General features: G+C 54.6%; 4 protein-coding genes across 4 annotated transcripts; 1 reads left to right on the top strand and 3 right to left on the bottom strand.

Moving 5' to 3' along the window:
* Positions 1-725: 725 nt before the first annotated feature.
* Positions 726-2026, bottom strand: VOLCADRAFT_92829 (uncharacterized protein; the record flags this gene model as incomplete). The annotated part of the gene is made up of 2 exons (XM_002952135.1): positions 726-1799; positions 1898-2026. The coding sequence occupies 2 exons, from the start codon at positions 2024-2026 to the stop codon at positions 726-728; spliced, it is 1203 nt and encodes a 400-aa protein (XP_002952181.1).
* A 1599-nt stretch (positions 2027-3625) lies between these two features.
* VOLCADRAFT_92828 (uncharacterized protein) lies at positions 3626-10734 on the bottom strand (the record flags this gene model as incomplete). Its single annotated transcript, XM_002952134.1, has 13 exons — positions 3626-4003; positions 4237-4400; positions 4783-5130; positions 5403-5631; positions 6224-6640; positions 7012-7296; positions 8330-8433; positions 8571-8669; positions 8927-9074; positions 9180-9292; positions 10116-10167; positions 10508-10601; positions 10715-10734. 13 exons carry the CDS (start codon positions 10732-10734, stop codon positions 3626-3628), a joined length of 2451 nt encoding a protein of 816 aa, XP_002952180.1.
* A 1384-nt stretch (positions 10735-12118) lies between these two features.
* Positions 12119-17587, top strand: VOLCADRAFT_92827 (uncharacterized protein; the record flags this gene model as incomplete). Its single annotated transcript, XM_002952216.1, has 9 exons — positions 12119-12379; positions 13007-13318; positions 13412-13635; positions 14187-14358; positions 14750-14897; positions 15536-15708; positions 16142-16284; positions 16676-16807; positions 17428-17587. 9 exons carry the CDS (start codon positions 12119-12121, stop codon positions 17585-17587), a joined length of 1725 nt encoding a protein of 574 aa, XP_002952262.1.
* A 68-nt stretch (positions 17588-17655) lies between these two features.
* On the bottom strand, positions 17656-23052 carry VOLCADRAFT_105399 (uncharacterized protein; the record flags this gene model as incomplete). The annotated part of the gene is made up of 11 exons (XM_002952133.1): positions 17656-18078; positions 18488-18622; positions 18788-18865; positions 19390-19492; positions 19956-20140; positions 20473-20563; positions 21123-21335; positions 21809-21873; positions 22117-22212; positions 22426-22570; positions 22904-23052. The coding sequence occupies 11 exons, from the start codon at positions 23050-23052 to the stop codon at positions 17839-17841; spliced, it is 1500 nt and encodes a 499-aa protein (XP_002952179.1). The 3' UTR covers positions 17656-17838.
* Between the last annotated feature and the right edge of the window lie 1008 nt (positions 23053-24060).

The raw sequence follows: 24060 nt of genomic DNA, 5'->3' as shown, positions 1-24060 counted from the left end.
ATTCACGAAATGTTATCGTCCGAGGGAAGGTGCGTTGTACATAATTAGCATAGGGGGCCGCAATAAATGCAAGGAAAAGGGAAGCATACAGATGGCAGGCGGCTGGCAGAGGTTAAGGCCTGGCTTCTGTCCCCGGGCGACCTGGGTTCAAATTTACCTGCCGACCTCTCTGGTGATTAAGAGGTGCTGAAATGGGAGGTGGCCCCCCATCTTGTGGACGGTGTAGGACGTGATAATATCAACTTGCGAGCTGACCAGGAACTAGGTTGAGGCGCCGTTGGCAAATGCGTAATCCTGCGTTACAGCCGTGCACCTCTTGCCCTGGTTTGTGCTTATTGCTTGCTGCTTGTGCGCGCGAGTGTGCGTCTGCGATCGCATGAAGAACTGGAACACCTCTACACTATACATTTATGTGACTTGACATGAGCCATTTCCGTACTTAAAAAAGGGACGATCTAGAACCCCAAAAAACATCTCTACCGCCATCGCCAATTGCAAGTCGTCGAGTCGTCATCTTCGATCTAGGCTCCCTGTAAATATCCACATTGGATCCTTCCTCAACAAAAACGGTTTCTTTTCGACCCAATGACATAAAGTGATTGTTATGCGGGTTACACCAAGCGGTTACCCAAACATCCTTGAGCACAAATCCACATCCCCTGAGGTCATACCGATCTCACCCCGTTAAACTCGTTCAGTGACAGCTAAATCGCGTGCTCACACAATCAGGCGAAGCAGGGCACAAGCGCCCAGGCCAGTCCCGCAGTATTTTTCTCCCCCTTGATGGACTCAAACAACCCATTCCTCAGTTCCGAGCCCCACAGAGTCTCCATGCACTCCAGCGCCTCTTCCAAGCTCAGCCCGTTCACTGAACGGCCAGGCAGGGTCGCCACTAGCCGGGGCAGCTGGCGGCAGCCGTACCACACGGCCCCAAGCTTGCGCTTCTCGTCCGGGACCCGAAAAAACAGCTCCGACCGGGACTCGAGCAGGTCCTGAGCGTCAGGGAGGGGACTGAAGTTTGAGATGATGGATTGCAGGCAAGGTGTCGAGTAGTTGGCAGTAAATTCGGTGTGACGCTTGTGGAGATCATTTTTGATCATTTCAGTGTCGTTGCCATGGGTGGTCATAAAGAATCGATGCTTTGCAAGCTGCATACGGAGCACTCGTAAATACTCGGTTACGTTGCTGACCGGCGCCTTGAGGTGGATGACGCGGCTATCACGCCAGGCACCCTCATTCGCGAGGATAATCAGTGGTGCCGGCGGAGGCAACACTGGCGCCGCATCACCGCCACCGCTGCTGCTGCTGCCGCCGCATCCGTCACCATCGCCACGACTGCTCGCCAGCGGACTGGCCATCACTCCCACCGCCGGCATATTCTTCGCGAAGATGAAGTCAATCATACTTTGAGGTGCATCTTCCCGTCCTCGTACAATATGCGTCTCCCGTTGGCGATGCGCACGCTCTCCACTCCCGCCGCCGCCATGGCCACCGGCGGCGGCGGCGTCTCCAGCACTCGTACCATGGCGGGGCTTCGTCAGGCCCACGAGGGGCAGAGGGCAATCCTCTCTTTTGTGTACGGCAAGGACCACAGGCCGGAGCCGGCGATCAATTTCGACCTTAAATGCGGTGGTGGAGTAATCAGGAAAGCGAAGGTATTCATCCCTGACTTGATCTGCTGGTACATGAAAGCCGCGGCCCTGACCTTGGTCCCGGCTGCGAGGCTGCTGCGTCCCATGCCACCAAGGGTGATGACGTTGATGTAATGGTTGGTGCTGCAGGCGCCCTGGACCCCCTTGCTGCCATTGTGGAGGTGGTGGCAATCGCAACGAAGGCGATGTGTGCTGCTGCTGCTGCTGCTGTTGCTGTTGCGAAACGGTTGCAACCGCTTTCCCACCAGCGCGGTATTCTCCAAACCAGCACCGCAGTCGATATCTGTTTTATACCAACTGCAGCTCCGGTCAACAGGCAAAGCGATACCAAGCCCGGGCAAACATGCATTTGTCTTGACACCGGTCTCATCCATCGAGGTCTACATTTAGTTATTTATTGTTACGGAAAATTCCTGGCAATTAGTTTCCCAGCCGCCCGGCCGAAGACCAGGTCGATCGGCGCGCTAACACCATGGCCTAATTAGGATCCTCAAACCTCCATTCCATACACCTTCCTTAGGGTGCATTTCCAGTGCGGATTAAGGCCAGGGATTAGGGCACCGAAATCCTTGGTACGAGCTTACCACATAGTTTCGTTCCGTAAGGGAACCAAAGGTTGAAAACGCGAGGTAAGTTTGCCAACAACTTAGCCGTTTGCGCAAGTATCGATAAAGGACAGAGGGTTAATCCTGGCCTTAATCCGCACTGGAAATGCACCCTAAAACCCAGTAAACCCCAGTAGATGCCCTGCTCCCTGGTATCGCCGGTAAGCATCACAACAGCGATAGCCCTAGGGCCACCCCTTCCCCTTCCCCAGCTCCGGTGTTCCGGTTGTTTGTTTATGATCTCTTTGCTGACGTTACAGGCACCTCGTAACAACCAGCCATTTCGCCGTCATGGGATCATCTCGCGTGGCGCTCATTGGAGACGCTTCGAGCATATGAAGGACGCTATGAAGTGGGAACCTGAACGTCTGGCAAGGATGCTGGAACGTATGTGGTCCCACCGCAACTCTACCGTTTCCTTTGGTCGTTAGTAACCTTCACATGCTTTGTCTGGAGTGCGAGATAGGACGGTGCTTATAGAGCCCTTGAGCCCTCGGCTCGCATTGGGCGTTTTGCAGGTACGGGAAACGCACCCACGACCATGTAACACACACATACATACACACATACATTGGAGACATCTCGTTGCAGCCGCAATTAGCCTCTTCGCACCCGTCGACAGACAACAGCATTTCATACAGAAAAGTGCTGTCATAAAGAAACCATGTCCCCTAAGAAGGCTAGGTCTATATCGTGCTTCAGGGCTCAAGGGTTTTATGCAATAATGAGTAAGACACAAGAACAAATACGAACATCGCCTCCCAGTAAGTATCAATGGCACAACTTCATTTGCGTCAAGCAGAAAAAAAAGGAAAATACATTATGACGGCCGCCGGCGCGCGCACATATCCTGCAGCGGTTACCATCCCGAACAAAGTATACTGGCACGACAGGAAAGGCGGTGTGGGAGGTACGGCAAACAACCGTACACCGCGTTGCGTTTCCCAGCAGCTAGAGCTCCATATAGGTGGGCACTAACACTTCCTACGCCGCAGCCAACAGGCGGGTGCAAATATGTGCATGTATATACTATTTAGCATATGTACAGAAGAAGAAAAAATAAACTAGGTCACGGTGTTGTACGGCACAGCACACAGTATTGGCGCACGTTTTGCACTTCCATCCAAACACTCCGCCCTAGCAATGCCTAATCCGATCCAACCCACTCACCCATCAGCTAACCAACTTAGGGTTTAAAAATCCATTACTGCCATCCAAGATCCAACCCACCACAATGTTGATACTGTTAAATAATAATGGTGATGAAAATCGCAAAAGCAATAACGTACGGCAGGGAAAAATGCGATGCTCGATGCGCGCGGCGTGAATTGATATGGCCGCTTCACTGTTTGGCAGCCATGGCCATACTCAGCGGCCGACTTGGCCGGCTGGGGTCAACGGCACCGCCGTCGCATCCATTCCCTTCTTTAGCTCCCTCAGCATGAACGCCACACGCATCGCCCGCTCCGCCAGACGACCGCTTGCGCCACTCGCGGCGAAGTGGCCGCCGGCGTCGAGCTCCGTCAGCAGCAGCACCGGCCCGACGGCAGCGGCGGCGCCAGCGCCAGCGGCGGCCGCCGCCTCCGCCGCCATGGCGGCGCGCAGCCGCGCTACAAATTTAGCCGGGCCCCAGTACGGCACTCGAGGGTCATTGAGACTGCACGTGACGATTACGGCGGGGGTCTTGCTCGCGAGGGACTCGACCATGTCGTACGGTGAGTACGACAGGATGTAATCGTAGTCCTCCTGCGCACGCCGGAGATGTACGAACAAGATGTCTCTGTACGGCTACAATATGCGGCTCTGCAGACGCCGAGCTCCACATACTGAAATGTTGGCCCGCATGCACCATTAGCCCGTAGCGCCTATAGCCCTTAGTCCTTAGATCGCCCTAAGACCGTAGCCCTTAGCCCGTAGCACCTATAATTCCGTCTGTATCTTTTAGAACGCCTCGGGTTCTAGAGCTCCCGCCCCATCACCTGCGACGACGCGGGGTCGCCCCACTCCGGTTGTTCTTTGACCGTCAACGGCAAGGAAGTGTCCATCATGGATCCAAGCACGTCCAGAAAAGGTACGTCAAGGACGGCAGTACGGAAGGTTCCTGCCGGACAGCGCTCCAGGGTCATCCCCATGGCCAGGCCGCCTGCGGTGGATGGGGGGGGGTGCGAGCAGGTGGGGGGGAAAAGGAGACCGGTGGTCATCCTAACACGAGGTCAAGGACCACCTTCAAACACACGTGAGAAGGGGGGGAGAGACGAACGGGGTGGGTGGGGTGGGTAGGAAGGGCACAAGAACTATCTTCTACAATACCACCATCACCACCACACTACAACAGCAGATCGTGTGTGTGTGTGTGTGTGTGTGTGTGTGTGTGTGTGTGTTCCTCTTAAGCAGCAACACCGTTTCTTTTATACAAGGTGTAGATGTAAGCAGCCGTATGTCCTCAGCCGCGCGACCTTTAACCGCCCGCCAACCAAACTCTAACCAACTTCAATCAACCCAGGTTTTTCCCGTCCGTGCCATACCTGCCGACCGGCCCCACAGCGCCACCGCATCTGGTCGCACGTAGCCGCCCTCCACCAACATCCGCACCACCGCCGCGATGTCCTCAGCCGTGTTGATCTTATTGTGTTTCTTGCCCTGCAGATGCCAGTGAGCTCCCAGCTCCCCGCCGCCGCGGGCGTGTGCAATCACCATCAAGCACAGCCCACAGCCATCAGCGGCGGCGGCGGCGGCGGCAGGGGAGGCGGCGCCGCCGCCATCAAGGATGGCCAAGTCGCCGGGAATGAAATCGGGAAGCAGCTTCCTGCCGTACGCGCCGTATGCTTGGACGATGCAGGGCAATGGCCGGCCGGTGGTTGGCGGCCAGGCGTCTGTACGGCAGGCGACGGTGGCCGGGACGGCGGTGCCGTCATAGGAGGTTGCCCAGAGCGTCTGGCTCAAGTAGCAGTCTGTGGCGAAATTGCGAACTCGCTCCACCTGACATTTCCAGAGAGTTGGGGTTCGTAGGCGCGTAGTTTGATGTTGGTTTTTTATTGGTCGTTGGTCGGTGATCGTTGGCGGTTACATGCGTAACCGTTCTTTGGGCGGAGGAGGTTGGAAAAGAAATGGCGCCATCATTAAATTCGTTTTTGCAATTGCACACCTCCAGGGGCATACACAAGTCCTACACGATCGTACGTTCGTACCTCCCGTACGAAATGCTGATGCGCAGCTAGGTCCAGGTCCACCGTGGTGATGGGCGTAGTCAGGTTGCTGTACGACACCCGTACGTACGGCATGGTGCCTGGCCAGCAGTTATGGTCGATGTGCAGGCTGGAGATGGCCTCGCCAGGGGAGAAGGTCCAGAGCAATGGAAGCAAACCCGCAGGTGCCTGTTTAGGAAACAGAAATGGGTTAACGGTAGTTTGGGTGCGGGTGGGTGGTTATTAGTTACAAGAAACCAAAAGCCAACTGCCGACGTCTGAAGCACAGTTGCTGGCGTCCAAAGCACTTATGCAGCTGCCCATAATTACCTTCGGAAGCCCAGCCCCCCAAAGCCCGGTGGGGGGCCGTGTGGAGGGTGGTGGTGGTACGGCCGGGTTGAGGGGGTTTTCAAGGCCCACAAGTCCCAGGCCGCGTGGCGAGAGTGACGGGACTCGAACCCGTGGCCCTGACCCCGCCCCGACAAAAACACTGCCATCATCCATCTTTTTAACGTCATGTGATCCAGTGATGGAACTGGAACCTTACAGCCCCTATGAAACCACATCGCCCAAACGCGGCGCTGATGAGACACACACACATACACATACACACACATACATACACATAAACATACACATACACACCACGCGGTAAGCTAGTCGTACAGATTATTCCTGATGAACCCACCAGATTCCACCGCCGTTGCTGCTGCTGCTGCTGCTGCTGTTGGTGCTGCTGTTGGTGCTGCTGTTCCGACTTCAAATGTTCCAGCTCCTCCACTTCCTCCTTTCCCTCCTCAGCCTCGTCATCGTAATCGTCGTCGTCCTCTTCGTCATCGCCGGAAACGTCGACGTCCTTTTCCACCACAGCCGCCGCCGCGGCCGCCGCCGCACGCTGCACCCGCCGTCGCTCCTGCTGCCGCCGGCCCCGATCCGACTCCCGTACCGCCACCCACTGCTGTACGGATGACAGGTCGTACACCTTCACATCGGCCCTCATGTCCTCCAGCATATGTACGACAAGGTAACGACCGCCTTTGACATCCCCCTTGGCGGCGGCACCACTATCGCTGTGGCCGGCACCGTTGGCGGCGGCGCCGCCGGCCCCAGCTGCGTCAGCACCCTTCAGGCTGCTTCCGCATTCGCCACATACGGCAATATCAACCACTTGACAGCCGCTCTTGCCTGGGACTAGCACCTGGGGGTGGCGCCGTTGTGTGGGATGGATGGATGGATGGATGGATGGATTGCTATGTCACATCATTTTAGCGCCACGTCCATTTTACCGTAATTCCTTTAGTCAAAATCTTGGTGGATATGTGTATATTCCGTTTTGGTGTTTCGTGCCCCAGATCCGTGAGGTGTTTAGCGGACATCATCTCACGAAGTTCTGGCAAGGTGCGAGGACACACCTCCCCGCGTATGTTAAGAGGTATTTTACTTTATTGCGGATTATTCCGTTCTTTCTTGTGTGAGCGTCTGTGAACGGTATGATAGACGAGGGTTGTCCTACACAAGGGCGTTTCAATCAGCGGCTGCTGGAAATAAACAGCACTCTGTAGTACTCACCGTACGGCGTTTCAGGTCGCCTGCCGTCACGGCACACACGTGACCATCAGGGTACTTATCCGTATCCATAAGTACGGCAAACGTCTCCTTGCCGTCGCCGTTGCCGTACAAGTGATCGGCGCGCAGTATGTCACATGCATCCGACTCGGGTGCCACAACGACCCACGGGTCGTTGCCATACAGTCTGACCCCCTTGGGCACGCCTCGGCTAGGCGGCTGCACCGCCACAGCTGGAGCCGACGGGCCCTCTAACGGCATCGTCAGTGCGAGCAGGGCTGAGTAGCCCTGCATCGAGTACGGCAGTTCGTTAGAACCTAATGTTAATGCAGCTGATTACAATCCAGGTTTTAGTGCGGCGGTTCTTCAGTACGTGGCCTGTACGGCATTACGGAAACAGGTACGGAAAATGTCAATGACGGCGCAACGACCCTCTCGCGATAGGTCTACCACGACATGAGGTAGACGGCTGCTCGAAATGTCCCCCCATGTCCTCCAGGACGGCCCCAACCCACCTCAGCCTTCCGAAACAACATCAGGAACCGGCCACAGGACGTCATCCCAGCCATCTCCAGTACGGCGCCCGGCTTGTCGTCCTACGCATATCCGTACATCCGTACATCCATAAACCTTTTTACTAGGATAAACTGTTGCGTAATCTGTTGGAAAGTGGCTCTCCGGTGTGTACGGCATGTTGTCTTGTGGGTATAAAGGGTATCGAAACAGTGTCTTGCAGGGAGGGTGGCAGAACGGCAGTAAAAACTTTTTTTTGTCGTTTCAGGTTGACACATCCCACAATGGTTTGCTTTCCCAACATGAAACCATGAAAACCGTACCCTTCCGTACTTGCTCGTATACATGCCGGACAGGACAACCCTTCCGTACACGAGAACATTCTACCGTACCTGAAGCAGCAGCTCCGGATCCTGGCGGGCCCCCCCGTTGGGTAACAGCTTGCAACGGACGAGCTTGTACGGTTCGTGGGTTCGGGGGGTCTGTGTTCGCAAAGTCCCGCGGCAGCGGTAGGAAAAAACTCTGTTCTGAAATTTTGATTTTAGCTGTAGAAAGGCTCGTGTATGTAGCCGTGTGTGCATACGTGTCCTTCCCAGGGGCTAAGGGGCACAAGCCGCCCCCTCAGGCTCACGCCACACCTCGTTTGGTAACCTGTCCTGCCGCCATACGGAGCTCCCTCCTCCCCTTCCCTCCCCCTTTCGTCTTCCTCGCCCCCTTCCCTCCTTTCCTCCCCCCCTTCCCTCCTTCCCTCCCCCCGCCTCCCCTTCCTGCCCCCCCTCCCCTCCTCCCGGGTGTAACCCGTACCCACCAGCAGCAATGCGAACACGGCCGCGCTGTCCGCACTCCACTCCAGGGAGGCCGCGCAGTTGGGCATTCCGCCAAAATTCACAACAGAGGACAGCTCTTCGGCGCCTGATGGAAAGTGGGATGGCATCGGGGGGGGTAGGAGCGCGAGGGGGAAAGGTGTGGCAAGACATCGGTTTGTGCTGGTGTGTTTTCAGAACACGTGGGTTTGGGAGCCACGGAGCCCTCGAGGGGAGAACACCCACCTGCGAATGCCACCCGCCTTCCACTGCCAATCTCCTGTACGACAATCTCGTACTCCTCATTGCCCACCGTGTCCACCGAAAACGCCACGTAACGCCCATCTGGGGAGGGCTGACGTGTCGAATCAACGAGAGGCGACAGAAATGTTCCAATCATGCGCGATACGCAGAAGGAAAGCCAAGAAGCGAAAACACCCAAAAAAACGCTATCATGCAAGAAGCAATGCCAGGTAGGGGTTCTTTATGCGAACATGTCGAGGTTGGAACCGAAGGGACCAGGATCCGCTGTACATCATCGTACATCGTACATCATCGTACATCGTTGAATCCAGCAGTTCATCCAGTTTGGTGGAGCGGACGTTTTCCGTCCGCATGCGCAAAGCCATCGCGCAAGAGCGTGTGTATGTGGTGGGTATGGATGTGGGTGTGAAGAGGGGTTGTGTATTGATGCCGGGGTGGCACAGCATAAGGCCCGGAGGTGGTGAAACCCGCCACCAGGGACCATCGCTGCATGGTAGCGATAGTAGCGGTGGTGGAGGTGGCGGCGGACGCTGAGGTTGACTGAAAAACTGAAACCAAAACGGAAACGGAACGGCGCCAGCGCCCGTATACCTTGACTGCTCCCACATCGCAGTACTTGAAGCCCTTGGACAGCTTATTGACGTCAAGCACCACTTGCTCCGAAGACTTTAGGTTCGGCCCGTACGACAAGGGGCCTTGCTGGCCTGCGTGAAACGAGAGGGAGACGCATAAATGGTTGTTGTTCTGCTGTTTGTACGGCACACGCAGATGCCATGTGCGCTGTTTGTACGGCACACGCAGATGCCATGTGCGCTGTTTGTACGGCACACGCAGATGCCATGTGCGCTGTTTGTACGGCACACGCAGATGCCATGTGCGCTGTTTGGAAGGCATCACGGGAGATCAGCGTTTCATCCAAACCCGAAACAACAAAAATGTTCGTACACATGTTAGGCCTTCGGAGAGTAACGCAACTCGCGAGGTGTAACACACACACACAAACACACAAACACACATACACACATAAACACACACAAACACAAACACACATACATACACACATACGCATATAAACACATACACACATACACATGCTGTCACAACTGGCACTGCCACCAATACATGGGGCCGCTGGCCGCAGCCCCGTATAAGGTTCAACCTGAATCGCCATCTCCCAATCCCATCCACAATATCCCGCACTAGCCCACCTAATTTCTGTGAAGTTACAAGTTAAAAATTCCGCACTGTGCGGGTCCCAAGCCGCAGTCCAGACAGACACACAGACAGATAGACATGTAGACACAGATATACAGGCACACATACACCTAGCTTGTGGCTTCTGGGCCATTGGGCGCCTCTGGCTCGTATGGGCTCGTTACGTGTGTAAAATCCGGATAGGCCGTGGGCGGGAATTACCTTGCAGCTTTGTGAACCCCGGGCGGCGATTGTACACCCAGTAGTCGTCTCCGGGACCCCGCGTACTGCCGTACCAAAACGACAAGGATGCGGATGGCGTAGCCGGCTTACTTTCTTCGCGCGGCACGCGGCTGTCCATGTCGCGCAGGATGTCCTTCTCCAGCTGCGCTTTTTGCGGAAAGGCATTGGAGGCACAGGATGCGGTTGCGGACAGGCGGTTTTGTCGGTTGAGGAAGCGAATCCTGGGTTTAAAATGTTTATGAAATTGTTCGGAATAGAAAAAGATGAGCAGGAATAAGACAGCACTAGCTAAGCTGGCGAAGGTGCGGGCATCTGGGCAAGCGCACGTGGGTTGCTGCCTGCTGCTTACTGGAGTTGGCACTCTAAAGCGGGACAGTCTTATAAGTGTGTTAAGTCTGGCTACCTCGCATTTGACAAAATCTATCTAAGACGGATAAATCGCCGACCCTCTATTGCAAACGGTATCGGAGCATGGAGCTTACCTTGCTGACGCCCTCTAAGATAGTCTTCCCATATGCATTCTCTGCTTTTAGGTAATCCAGGACTTCGGGATTTTTGCCATCGTCATCACGGAGCCTGCAAGACGAAAATGCCAGTTAGATCCCGACACCGGAACAGCTTCATGTTCGCAATCACAGCTCCAGTGAGCAAATCAATTGCGGTAACAACCCTCTAAGTTTTAATCCCACCCCGCGCACACACCAGGCATATGGGTCGTTGCGTATGGATCCGTTTGGAGTCAAAATTTCACTTGGCCTCGCCGGCACAAGGGGTGGATTAACAGTCACCATCGTAAATATTTGCATATCTAGTGGCCGCCGAGGTTTTTGGAAATGCCGAGTTGCAAAGGATAGTGAACAGCCCCGAGACCACCGGCCTTGAAGCATCAGCTCCGAATCTTAGACGAATCGCGGAAGCGAGTGGCCACGAGTTGGTTAACATATATGCCGTGGCATAAACGTGCAGGAACAAGCTTTGCACATATCCGCCTTACCTACATCGGTAATCTAGGGTTCTTCAACCGACTGAAGCCTACTGTAATTATGTAAACTGCCAATATCTCAATAGCCTGCAGCCGTAATTGTAGAAAAACTACTTTCCTGTAATGTTGAATTGCTTGCGCTACTATAGAGCACCGAAACCTTACGCAGGTTTGTGCATTTCCATGCATTGCTGACGACATGCCTGCGTGGAATAGTCAGTTCCTGTCCTCAACTCCGTTGAACTTCATATCATGCAACAAGATGCTGGGGCGCATACGCCTTCGGCTGCGGCCCTAGGCCCCAGGTCTTCCCATCCCAGGCAACCTTTCATGTTCAGGTCCAACCTCAATTAGGATATACCCGCGCCGTAGCAATCCCGCGCTGCTTGCTAATCTATACACTCTGTGGACTCGCGCTTTTACAAAAAAATTGTAGCCCCTCAGCTTCAACCTAACCCGGATGCCTCTCGGCCTGCCTTGTGTTTCGCAGAACCTACGCGCGCGCCAGTCTGGCGAGTTTAAGGCAAGCACAAGTCCCAAGGGCTCTGCGTGCACACCTCCACTCAATACGCGCCAAACCCAGATCAACGCGCCCTCCAACCCAGCGTCCTATCGGTATCTTCCTTTCCATTACTTAATCAAAACCGGGAGGGCCAGCCCTAACACGGAGGCTCCTGGAAACGCAAGAACCCGACTTCGCAGGAAGCCACCAGGGTAATCAGCCACAGAAACGCAACAAGTTACAGGTGCTCTGATCTGGGTCATCATGGCTTAGGTCCAATTTTTTCAGGACCCCGTGATTTGGGAGGAGGCCCACTTTGCAGTGATCTCCATGAAATGCCCGTGAAAAGCTGTTGACGTCGCCGAGGACCGGGACTGCTCCGCTGGGTCCTCAGTTCGGCTCTGCCATCGCCAACTTTTGAAGTCCTGGTCTGCTTTGGTCGCTTTCGGCCAGCAGGCAATCTACCACAAAACGGCAATCAATTCATCTTGGGTACGGCATAGCCTTCGGGTAAAATAAAGGCCTGCTTGGCGCCTGCTGGACGTGGTTAGGATGAAAGAAGGCTTGTGTTCGGAACCTACAGCGGCAGTAGCAGGCAGGCTAGGATCCATGACTGGTACCGATGGCACGGAGGTAGCTGTGGCAGGAGCGGTTGCCAGCGCCGATGGTGTCGCCGTTCATGCACCCAGCGACAAATACAGCATCGCACTCGCTGCACGGCGGCGATCTTACGGCCCAAACACTTCGCTGTCGTACGAGCAGCCACTCATGATCATACGCGGGGACGGCACGTACCTTTTCGACGAACACGGGGTGTCGTACCTGGATTGCGTCAACAACGTGTCGCACCTCGGGCATAGCAATACGGAGGTACGGCACTGGGTTTGTACGGATTTGGAAGTAGGACGATTGACGCGGCGGAAGGATAAGTACCACTTGAACATGTTTCGATCCCGGGCGTCACCATCCATTAACATTTCCCTTCACTTTGCGCGGTCCGATCGCTGATATCCCGGTCAACACTTCGCCAATCCTTGGACTTCAATAATGAACCCCCGCTCCCTGCACAAGAAAACTATGAACAAGGAACCTGTTCTCGTCCTCGGAGCTTCTGGGAACCCTACGTCCTTGGCCCGTCCGTCCCAACTCCATGGATTTCACCTAGAACCTTGCCATGCCTTAACCCTCTTTCCAGTCTTCGATGCCCTGCTTCCCGCCCTCGCTCCGTCCGTCCCGACCCCACGCCAGCTTTTTTATTTACCTCATCCCCTTTAGTTCATCCCCTTTAGTTCATCCCCTTTAGTTCATCCCCTTTAGTTCATCCCCTTTAGTTCCCCTAAAGAAGGGGAACACTTCTTCCCTAAAGGGGACGGAGTCCCCGACCCTCAACCTTCCGTTGCCTACTTTGATGTCTTGCGGTGGTTGCCGTTTGCACGTTCAGTCAGTTGTGGATTTCAAGCTCCCCGTTCTATAATCGTCTCACACCCCCTGATGCAGGTCGTTGCAGCCATCTCAGCCCAGTTGCGCAAGCTCAACACCAACTCCCGCTACCTGCACCCAGATCTACCGCGGTATACTGAAATGCTCTTGGCCACCCTTAACACCACCACCACCACCACCAACAACAACAACAACTCCTGTAACACTACTTGTAGCAGCAACAACAGTACCTACAGTAACAAAAAGAGCAGTACTAACTGCACTCGCCACAACAGCACTCCAGAAGGCTGCAGCAGCAACAGTGACAGCAACAAAGGCGCATGCGGCAGCTCATCATGCAGCTCCACAAAGGCGAACACGCTACAAAACGTGACGCCGCCATCGCCACGGCAGCACGAGTCCTGCTCCCCCTCCTCCTGCTCCTCCTCTTCATCCTGCTCCTCCTCCTCTTCCTCCCCAAAGCTAGAGGTGCTGTACCTCGTGTGTTCCGGCTCCGAAGCCAATGATTTGGCGCTCCGTCTCATCTCTGTCGCCCGCCCTGGAGCGACACACGTGGCGGTTATGGGGGGAGCCTACCACGGCCACACGTCAGCACTCATTCAATTGAGTCCGTACAAATTCTGGGGCACGGGCGGCGGCGGACGCCAGCCGCACGTGCATGTCGTACCGTGCCCAGATCCGTACAGGTAGGATCCTTATGGCAACTAAGGCACTGGGCTTTGTGTCGGTTCAAGACGTGCACGGCTTCTAGCCAAAGCTTCGACACACAGCGATCAGCCGAGGCGCTTTATAGGATTGACGAGGACCACCAAAGACCACCCAATCTCCTAACCCCGGGAACTCCCGACTTATGTAAAACACAACCCACGTGAATTTACGTGCTGCCGATGTACGTTACCCCTACATGGAAATTCTCTGGTGAATTGTTAGGAATCAACATTTTTCTTTTGTTTTGTTTTTTCTTGTACATACGCATCACGAAACTCCTCCATCCTGGTAGCGCATTCCTCGCGCCCTGCCCACCATCTTACCCCGCGTCGGCCCCCGGTACACTAACGTACCAATGCATTATACTATTGTGTCAATCGGCTCGCCGGAACGCCCTCCTGACTCATCTCTCGCCGCCGCATCTCAAAACATGTTTTGAACACCGACACCGCAATGTACGGCGCCGTATCATACACACCCCGCCGTATTTCCTTGCTCTCCTGCTGCTATGATCGCGCACAATGTAAAGGGGCGAGAACCTGGACGGCCGGGCGGCTGCACGCGCGGTGCTAGCGGCTGCGGAGCGGTGTGGTGGACGGCTCGGGGGTTTCTTCTGCGAGTCGATACTGTCGTGCGGGGGCCAGGTGGTGTTGCCGCCGGGCTACCTCAAGGTAATTTCAGAGAGGCCCCGTGTTGGGCGGGTGGGCGCTAGGCGGACAGTTGGGGAACGAAAAGCCTCCAGGAAACCGCCTTAGGCAAGACCCAATAACCGGAAAGGCTACTGTAATCTTCCAAAGGGTTGAAGCGGGCCCTCCAGGTGTGGTGTACAACTCCTGGATCGTAGGCACAACTTTTTCCATTTTCGTTTTCTTTCATCCAGCTTGTTGTCGGACCCGTCCGCACGTCCCTGGATTTCCTCCTCGTGTGACCGGCCGTCCCAGAGAGTCCACAGAACCCACAGCCCTCCCGCTTCTTTACTTCCGTTGGTCGGCCATTTCCTCAGCAGCCCCGCTACCCCCCGCCTGCTTCCCCCCACTTTCGTCCTACCCACCTCCCCCTACTTCCCTCCCCCTACTTTCCTCGCCCTTGCAGGACCTGTACGATGAGCTCCGAGCCGCCCGGGTGGTTCTGGTGGCGGACGAGGTGCAGTGCGGCTTCGGGCGCTGCGGCGAGGCCTTTTGGGGCTTCCAGACACAGCCGGGGGTAGCGCCGGACATCGTCACCATGGGGAAACCTATCGGTAAGCTGAGTGGGGGCGGCTACGTAGGCGAGGCGGATGCGGATTTGGATCTGGATGTGGAGGTCAGCCATTGGGGGGAGAGCCTGGCGGATGGCTATAGATGGCGGCGGATTCTTGAAGGGAGGGAGTGTGGATGTGCAGTTGCATGCGATAGGGTGCGTGCGTGGACTGGTCGGTAGAGGGACACGTCGTGCCGGGAGGAAAGACCAGAATTGCACCACGAATCGGCCGCACAAGGAAGGACTTCCGGCTTGTGCTGTTCCCGTTGGCACGCTGCCTTGTGGGCTGGCTGTGTTCTTGGCTGGTGGTTGCGCTTGCTCGGCCTGGGATGTACGGCATCCTTCGGCTGCATTGCCGTCTCTCATCAGCCCAGGGGGCCCCCTCCAAAGCCCTCCTTCGCCGTTTCGCTTTCTCCTGGGCATCCGGTAACCTTCAGGGATTCGAACTTGGGACCGTTTGGCCCCTGGTTTCCATGATTATTTAGCGAGCTTTTTAAACAATTATCCATAAAAATCCGCTTTGTAATTAAACTATTTGCCGCTTGGATTCATGCAACGATACAGTTATATGCGGACACATACGACGCCGTAGATTGCCAACCCTATCCTACTGTAATTGTCGTACGGTCTGCCGTATAGGTAACGGGTACCCATTGGCGGCTCTTGCCACTACCCGCGAGCTAGCAGCTGCATTCGCGGCGCCGGGCATGGAGTACTTTAATACGTACGGCGGCAGTACTGCAGCAGTAGCGGCGGGTCTTGCCGTACTGTGCATCCTGCAGCGCGACGGGCTGCAGCAGCATGCACAGCGGGTGGGTGACGAGTGGAAGGGAGCAAACCTGGCATACGCCCCTGTGATGGAGCTACCTAGGCCGGCCGCCCCACAGCGCGTACCCCGTGCGACATGCAGGGTCGCCCTACTCTTGAACCTTGATCTCGCTCCTTCCTAAGGCTGGGGCATTAGGCCTGTGTACTCCTATGGAATGGCAAGCTTTTATCAGCCCGCAAAACATTCGACTGCATGAAATTCACGTTTTTCATAGAGGGTCACGACCATTGCCATCACTGACCATTTCTCAGTGCCTTCTCCCTCTTGTGCGGCGCCTTCATCACCCGCCCTGCCATGGTGTGGTCATGCGGTCGGCAACACACGCGGTTTGTACCGGAGGGGCCTGTAGGGCCCTCGCCACCGGGATAACGTCCTTTGATTTATCAATACCCCTTCGGCAACCATTGCCAATGCAGGTGGGCTCGTACTTGCTGTACGGGTTGCGGCAGCTGCTTCAGACCCATGAGGTGGTGGGCGACGTACGCGGCTTGGGGCTGTTCCTCGGGATTGAGATTGTACGTGATAAGGCCTCCAAGCGCCACGCTCCTGCTACAGCCAGGTGGGACCTATCGGGGAGATTATCGGGAGACAGCTACCCGCGGTGTGTTGCGGAGTTGGGGCAAGATGAGATTGGGAACTGGGAAGGAATTTTAGGAAGTTTTACGGAGAACTCGGCCTGGGAAGAACACTAGCTGGAAGAACTCGACTAAGAAGTACCCGAAGATGTGTTCCCGTGATGTGAGCCGCGGTCCCAAAAAGCTCAAATGCTGGAAAGCTGAAATGTGTATGTGTGTGTGTGTGCGCGCGTGTTTATAGTTGTCATGCATACTTGGGGTCCCAGCGCGCTGAAAGCAACATCCAAGGGTACGGTTAAGTGATGCCAAAGATATCCACTTGCTATGTGGTGATGCCGTAGATTGATGTTGATCTCCTACATCTCCGAATTGCAGATGGATCAAGGAGCGCATGAAGGCGCGGCGGGTGCTGATCAGTACGGATGGGCCGTACGACAACGTGATCAAGATCAAGCCGCCAATGGTATTTGGAATACGGGAGGCGGACATGCTGCTGCGGGAATTCAGGTGGGTCAAAATGAAATGCATTTGTTAAGGGGATGTGAAATGACGAAAGACGTTCTCTTGAAGTCCATCGTTTCGGGTCATTAAGAGTCATAGGGTTATGATGTGTGTGTTACATGGTTGTGGGTGCGTGCGTACCTGCAAACCACCCTATATGAGCCGAGGGCACAAGGGCTGCCAGATCGCGTATAAACACCATCCTACCTCGCACTTCAGGAAAAGCAAGCGATAAAGGATACTCACTACCAAAGGGACCGATAGAGTTGCGGAACGACCATATACGCTCCAGCATCCTTGCCAGTCGCCCAGGTTCCCACTTCATAGGGTCTTTCTTATGCTTGAAGCGTGGAGAATCCAATTCTCAGATCTGATTGTCGTACACCGGGCAGTACAGCAAAATGTACTTCTCATGCGCAATATGGCTATCAGTGCCGCAGCAGGGGCATACTCGCTTCTCCCTGGGTATATAACGCCGTCCTTTGCGGTTATGGATTCTGGACGACCATGCGCCAACTGCCAGCCCGCCCAGCGACCCCCTCCTTCCCCTCCGTGATTTCCTTTCCTTCAATTATACATTTAGTAAGGAAAACGCCATGAAATGTTTCATATCATCGTCATGGCAGGGAGGTTCTGGAGCAAGAGCTTACGGCCGATGTACGGCAGAAGCTGAGACGTCGTGAGGACGAGCTGTGGACATCTGTATACGGACCGCGGCAGGCAAAGTACCGGGAAAACGAGCGACAGCTGTTTCAGGGCGGTCTTTCACCCCAGGCCCGGCTCTAGCGACGCCGTACGCATGTATTTTATTTTTTATTAAGCGCGGCAGAAGCATTTGGATGATGGGAGGGCGATTTAGGGGGTTTTGGAGTTACATGCCTCAGCGGCAGGGATGTCATTCGGCAAAGGACCCGCATTATGGTCGCTTTATTGCCATTCTGGTTGTGTAGTGGCATTGGTGGAAAAAATAGCGCTGAATCCATTAATTAATTTACCAGGATTTGTAACATACGCATTGTGTTGTGAGTCAGGTTTATCTAATTGCCGTACTTCCCAATAAGCATCGCCAGCCGCTGCCCCTCTGACACCCAATCCAACGTGTCAACACGATGTGCTGTATGCCGTACACGCCGCTCGCCGTTGTACTCCCGTGCCTTGCTCATCACGACTACCGACCAGGGTCGCCACTGGGCCGCCCGGAGCGCCGCCTCGAAGCCCTCTCCCGCCTCCTTGAGGGCTGCCAGCTCGTCCGCCTTAATGCCCATCACCGCCTCAGCCTAAGGGATGACAGCATCATGCCACGAAAAACGTGAAACAGGCTGTAAAAAAGATAAAAAAATGCCATACACAATGCAAATAGACCAGGTCGGATAATTAGTCAGTTACTTTTACCACACCAGATAGATTCCATCTAACCCTTCGCCCCAGGGAAGGAGTCTGGCAGTCTAAGGCAAAACCAGAAAACCTCTATAACCCACGAACCCAAATCGGGTAAACCCCAAATCCCCCCCTTATATCCCCAGGAACAGAACCAAATGGAACGCAGTCCAAATCCAGCTCCCCCCTACAACACCTGCGGCCCATCCACTTTTTCCGCCAGACAGCTTTTAGGCGACCAGTGAACCCCATGACTCTACTAAATCCCCATTATTTCTATCCTATATCCCCACGGTCGCTAATCCATACCTCCTTATTGAACAGCTGCACCACAGCCTCCCCGGTATGGTCCGCCAGCTTGACACTCAGAACGTAGCGGTGCTCGGGGCGCTCAACCACACGACCATCCGCCTCCGCCCAGCGACCACCGCCCTGATCAACAACCTGCGGGGTGCAGCACCAGCAGCCACGTTGCAGCAGCAGCACATGTATGTATGTATTATGGCTGGCGCGGTGTAGGCGGCCTTCTTGCCACAAGGAGTGTAGACGCCAAGTGACAAGACCGTGCATCGCTCTACGTGTTTAATTACAGCACGCGCCCTTACGCACCTTGCGGCCATTCTCTGGATTAGCCAGGTAGTACATCTGCAGTTCGCTGTTCACCATTGCGATGTAGGCAGTCACGGCCTGCCGTGGAAGTTTTGAGACGTGAATAGGCGCACCGGGGGACAAAGGGGGGGGTTAAGCGTGGAGTAATGAGTACAGTAACCGGGTTTTATGCTGCATCTGAAGTTCCTGCTGCAAGTCAAACTTGGCCATTTGCAATGACAGGGGTTCTTCACATCCTTGGCAATCCCCAAATAGAGCAAAGAGCTCCTTTCCTCGGCCCCCAAACTTTCGAGACTCGCCAGCGCAGGGTGCGAACAGTACACAGTGTGCATAAACGCGCTGAGATAGGCGCCCGTTTCGGCTGACTGCTGTTATCCCTAGTTATGCCTGCATAAGAAGTACACGAGGCTACACCACGGCATGATGACAAGATACATCTGCCAAAGATAGGAGTCTACAAAAGGAATCACGGCCGGCTGGAAACCTCGCCGACAGGTGGGGACTTGGTTTCATCCTCTCGCCTGAAGATGCCTCGTTAAACAGCACCGAAACCAACCAACCCGCCAACCGACTTCTCCTTTCCTCCGCTTCATAAAGCACACCTGGAAAGTGGCCTTGTCATCCTGAAGCGAGTCCGCACTGATTCCCGCCACGTCCTTCACGGTGAAGAATCGCTCCCGGGAGGGTACGGCCCCGCTGCCATTGCTGCAGTGGAGGTAGAACGAAACAGAGAGGGGAAGTTAGATAAGGCCCCATGAGGTATCAAGGATGGGAGGCTTGAAGGTATGGAGGGTTGATGACCCCGCCGCTCATGGGGCAATCGAATCCAATCGAGCCACTTAGGAGATGCTCACACACAGCACCGAGGCACTCCCTCTTGCAAGCTTCCTCTTTTAAAATTATCGCACCGGAAGAGTACCTAAGATCACCAACGGAAGACGACCATGAGCGAGAGTGCTGTGGAGGGAATACTTTCGTTCAGGGCGGACACTTTAGGCTTTCTTTTCTCTGCCCCGCCATGCCCAAAAGTGCGCTGTTAAATCCAAGCACCAACTGAAGGCGCGGGCTTTGGATTCATCCTGCTTTCTCTTTCTTTCTCTCTTTCTCTCTCTCGGCCGTTCCCTACAAGCGCATGCGCACACCCCCAAGTGCTGCTCTACGCTCGCACCTGACAGCCCGTGTCCCCGGCAGGTCTTGTCCAACGGGGGTAAAGCGATCCGGAACCATGCCCGCTGTGGAATACCACGTGAGCAGTTGCGCAGCTCCGGACCCCTCCGGATTAAGGCTGACGACGCTCTTGGTCAGAGAAGACACGGAGCAGCCGTTGAAGTCAGTTACGCGAACGTGGGTCACCTGGCAGTTGGAAGTTGGGACAAGTTGGTTAAACAAGTTGGTTGGAGCGCACCAGGAAAGACCAAAGGTGATGCTCGGATGTGAACGTGGTATTCTGTTTGAAACACGAGTTAGCAATTAGGTAGGAGACTTGGGCTCGTTCAAGGACATTTAGGTGGGAAGTGTAGAGGGCCTCGACCCTAAATAAACTAAATGACCATATGGAACCTGTTTTCTCGTGCCTTCCATGGATTTTTTACCCACCACAGCACCACTTGCTGGTCCAACTTTTCTCCCCCTTTCCTGACGCGCTGCTTTGGTCCCTTTCCCCGTCTCCCCTCCCTACTAATCACCTGCATAACCACCTTGCCCTCCTGCCCCTCCAGCTGGCCCGCGAAGGCACTAGCGTTGTCCCCCCACAGCGTCAACACCACACTCTTGCAGCTGAAGGAAAGGAGGGAATGCGAGCACATTGGAAACACAACCAGAGGATGGACGTGTGAAAAAATTAGAACTGGAAGACGCATGGACTGGGCATGAAAGGGACATGCGAACACGAACTTATACAGTTCACATTGCCCACGGGCGCCTCCAACTGGGCAATGTGAACTGTATAAGTTCACATTGCCCAGTTGGAGGCGCCCGTTACCGGGGCCCAATAAGGGGAGTGGCGAGGGTGGCCATGGAAGTGGGAATGAACTCGGGGAATGATAAGGCCGTGGTTCTTACGCCATGGACATGGCCAGGACACGAATCATCCTCAACACATAAAACAGCATGCGTATCCCCCCATGGCGCTTTCGAACGTGAAGGGTAGGTAACGGGGTGTTAGGTAGCATGCAGACGAAACCCAAAACCAACTCTTGCCATATCACAATTCTCCTCCATGTATGCAACCCCCCGGCAGCCCTCACGTCAACACGTTTTTTGCATACGAACGAGCCACTAACGAGGTGTCTTGAGACCCTATGCCCAAGGTGATGCCCCCCCCTGCGGCACTCACCTCATATCTCCCAGCGTGATATCCCGCCGCGGCAGCTCGCTGCTATCCGCCTTCCGCTTCACAGTCCCCAGGGGCCCCAGCGCCAGCACCACCCCCATCACGTCCACCGGCATACGGCCACCCACCCGACGAGGCAGCACCTCAATGGGAGTGATCTCCACAGCCGCCGTCATGGATGAGGTGTCCTGGTCGGCAGCCTCAGTCACTTCCGTACTGGTTTAAGATGGCGTGGATAAAAGGCGTTTAGGGGACGGTGAAGGGAAGGATGAGATGGGTGGAAGGCTAAGTATGGGTACGGGATGGAGAGGAGGACATCTGGGTTGGCGCCAAGAAAATAGTGAAGGAGTGGATGAGGGGTGCGGGGAGCACAGCTGACCACTCGGGTGGTCGTAATGAAGCGACCTAAAAACCCAGAGGTGACCCAAATCCCTTCATTCCTTGTCTCGGCGATGGTAGTGAGGAAAGCGAGAAGGGACCATGATAATCTTATGGGGGGGGAAATGATGGGCCGAGCCAGTGTTGTCGTGCTTGTATGCCTAGTTATTGCTGCGACGCTAGATGGCAAAGACAACAACCGAGGACAGTATTTTCAATTAGCGACCTTATATTATGTTGCACACGCACGCATGAGCTGCTATGAATTTTACTGTAAAGGTGACGCTCTTACGGCGTGTGCTCGTACACACCGTTCTGTAAAGTCAATCTGGTAGTCTGCCTTCACGCTGCTGTACTTCTTGTCCGCAGGCTTCACCTGTAAGACAGCGGGATACACGACGACAACACATAACGGATAATAAGAACCAATAGTGGTAGTTACTCTTGATAACTTGATAACTCTTGATGCTTTTGGCTTATGAAACGGTCAACCGATGTGAATGGCAGAAGAACCTTGCGGACCGGCTTTCGACCGTGAAATTAAATTTCTCAAAATTATCCAGACGACAGTCCTGAAATTAACCCCTATAATTTATTTTGAAATTGACCCTTCGCTAACCTTGAAGCGATGGAACACGTACACCTTCCCCTCCATGAGCGATTCTGAAAAGCGCTCCGCGGGGGCCCTCCAAAAGGTACCTTGAATCATTTGGCCCTGGGGCCGGAGGGGGATGAACACGGAGATCGGAAACATGGGGGAAGAAACCATACATGTTGCGGAAATTTCTCATTTTCTTTTTTCCTGAAGCACAGACGTAGGCGTATTGTACGTATTGCATTAATGTCCCACCAGGGCACACGCGCATACACGGCCCGCCCAAACCCCCCTGCACACATGCACAAGCGGTAATCCCACAGGAACACGCACCGTGTCGTCCACGAGATCTACAGTGAGGATCTTGACATCAGATCCGCGTATGGACATGCTGCGAAGAGGGGCCTTAAGCTCGACCTTAGCTTTGATGCACCAGTTGCTGTCGTACGGATGAAGCTGAGCAATCTTGTGGTAGTTCCTGCAACGGCGTAATGCAAGACAGCGGGATGGACACGCCGACAGAAATTAAAAAAATAAACAACTGTTGCCTTGCCGCAGGTTATTAGTAGTTTCACAGATTGCGTGACTTTATTAGCTTGACTTTTTACTTTTGCATTTTACATTTTAACTATCAAGTAATATTCCCTTTTACCCAACGGCTCCGAAGCCGATTCCGGATAGAAACCTCATCCCCGATGGACATTGTCATGTGGCGCCACGTACCCTTTCTCCACCCGCTGAATGCGCCACCTGGCATTTAATTTTCACCCCTCCCGACCCGTTGAGCCGAATGAGAGCTCCTGAAACGTACTTGCGATCGCTGAGGCTCGTGCTGGGCGGTGTCAGGGCATTCTTGAGAGAAGACATAGACATGGGCGGGGTGGCAGTGGGGGTGAAGGACACCGGCGTGCGACTGGAGGGCACCGGCGTCTGGCTCGTTATTACACTGTTAACAGACATAGGGGGGGCGCAAGTGCATAATCATCAGCGGTCCGGGCCAGGCTAGTGGCAGTTACAGGGGATATGAATCATTAATGGGAGTGGCAGCCAGGAAGAGCGGACCAAGAACGATTCGGTGGGAAAATCAGGCACCATGGACGGGAAAGCAGTAGGGCCCATGTCCATTTCCATTACATCACCCTAAAACCACGGACAAGATAACCCGTTATAAGCAAAGAGGAAAGAGGCAACGTCCACGGTTTCTGAGGGTGTGTGCTTAAAACGGGTTATCTTGTCAGTGATTTTAGGGTGGTGTAATGGAAATGGGCATGGGCCCTAATTCGCACAGGCAGAAGAGGATACTACAAACTCAGTGGGCGGTGCAACCTTCACGGTTTCCCGCCGCAGCTCTCGGGTATCAATACCCTGCCTCTATAAGCTTTCCGCCTCCATATGTATGTTCGAAAGCACAAGGGAATCCTCTCCGATGGCAGCACGACTGTTCGTGGTGTCCTGCCATCACAGCCCGCTGACTTTGTCGCTTCTGGCAAGCTCTCAAATGGCTGGCCTGTTAATATCGACGTGTTGGTAACAAGTATGGTCGGTAAAAAGAATGTGTTACTGGCGATCGACCTCAGGATGGTGACACATGGCAACGGCACCCAGCCCACGAGGAGAGATGAGCGCTGTGTCGAGTTCCCAGGACCACCACATTAAGGCCGTTCGGAAGCAGAACATCCTCGTTGCCAACTGTAACTGTTACAAAACGTGTCGACTTTCGTAATGAAGCCATTGGAGGGCTCGCCAGACGCGACCAGGTCAGCGAAGTGGAAAGCCGGGACACCACGGATAGAGGCGCTGCCATCCGAAAGGACACGGCTATGTATAAGGTTCGTAAATTCCTGAGTATTACGAGCCGGTCGATGGAGGCGGAAAGCTTTCATGAGGCAGCGAGTTGAGACCGGAGAGCTGCGCGGGAAAAGCCTTGACCGGTACAGACATGGGGAAAGATAATGCTCACCCGCTGCA

Source organism: Volvox carteri (assembly GCF_000143455.1).
Source record: "Volvox carteri f. nagariensis unplaced genomic scaffold VOLCAscaffold_28, whole genome shotgun sequence".
NCBI lineage: Eukaryota > Viridiplantae > Chlorophyta > Chlorophyceae > Chlamydomonadales > Volvocaceae > Volvox > Volvox carteri.
Note: the sequence above shows the minus strand (reverse complement) of the source record. Positions and strands in the feature narration are given on the sequence as shown.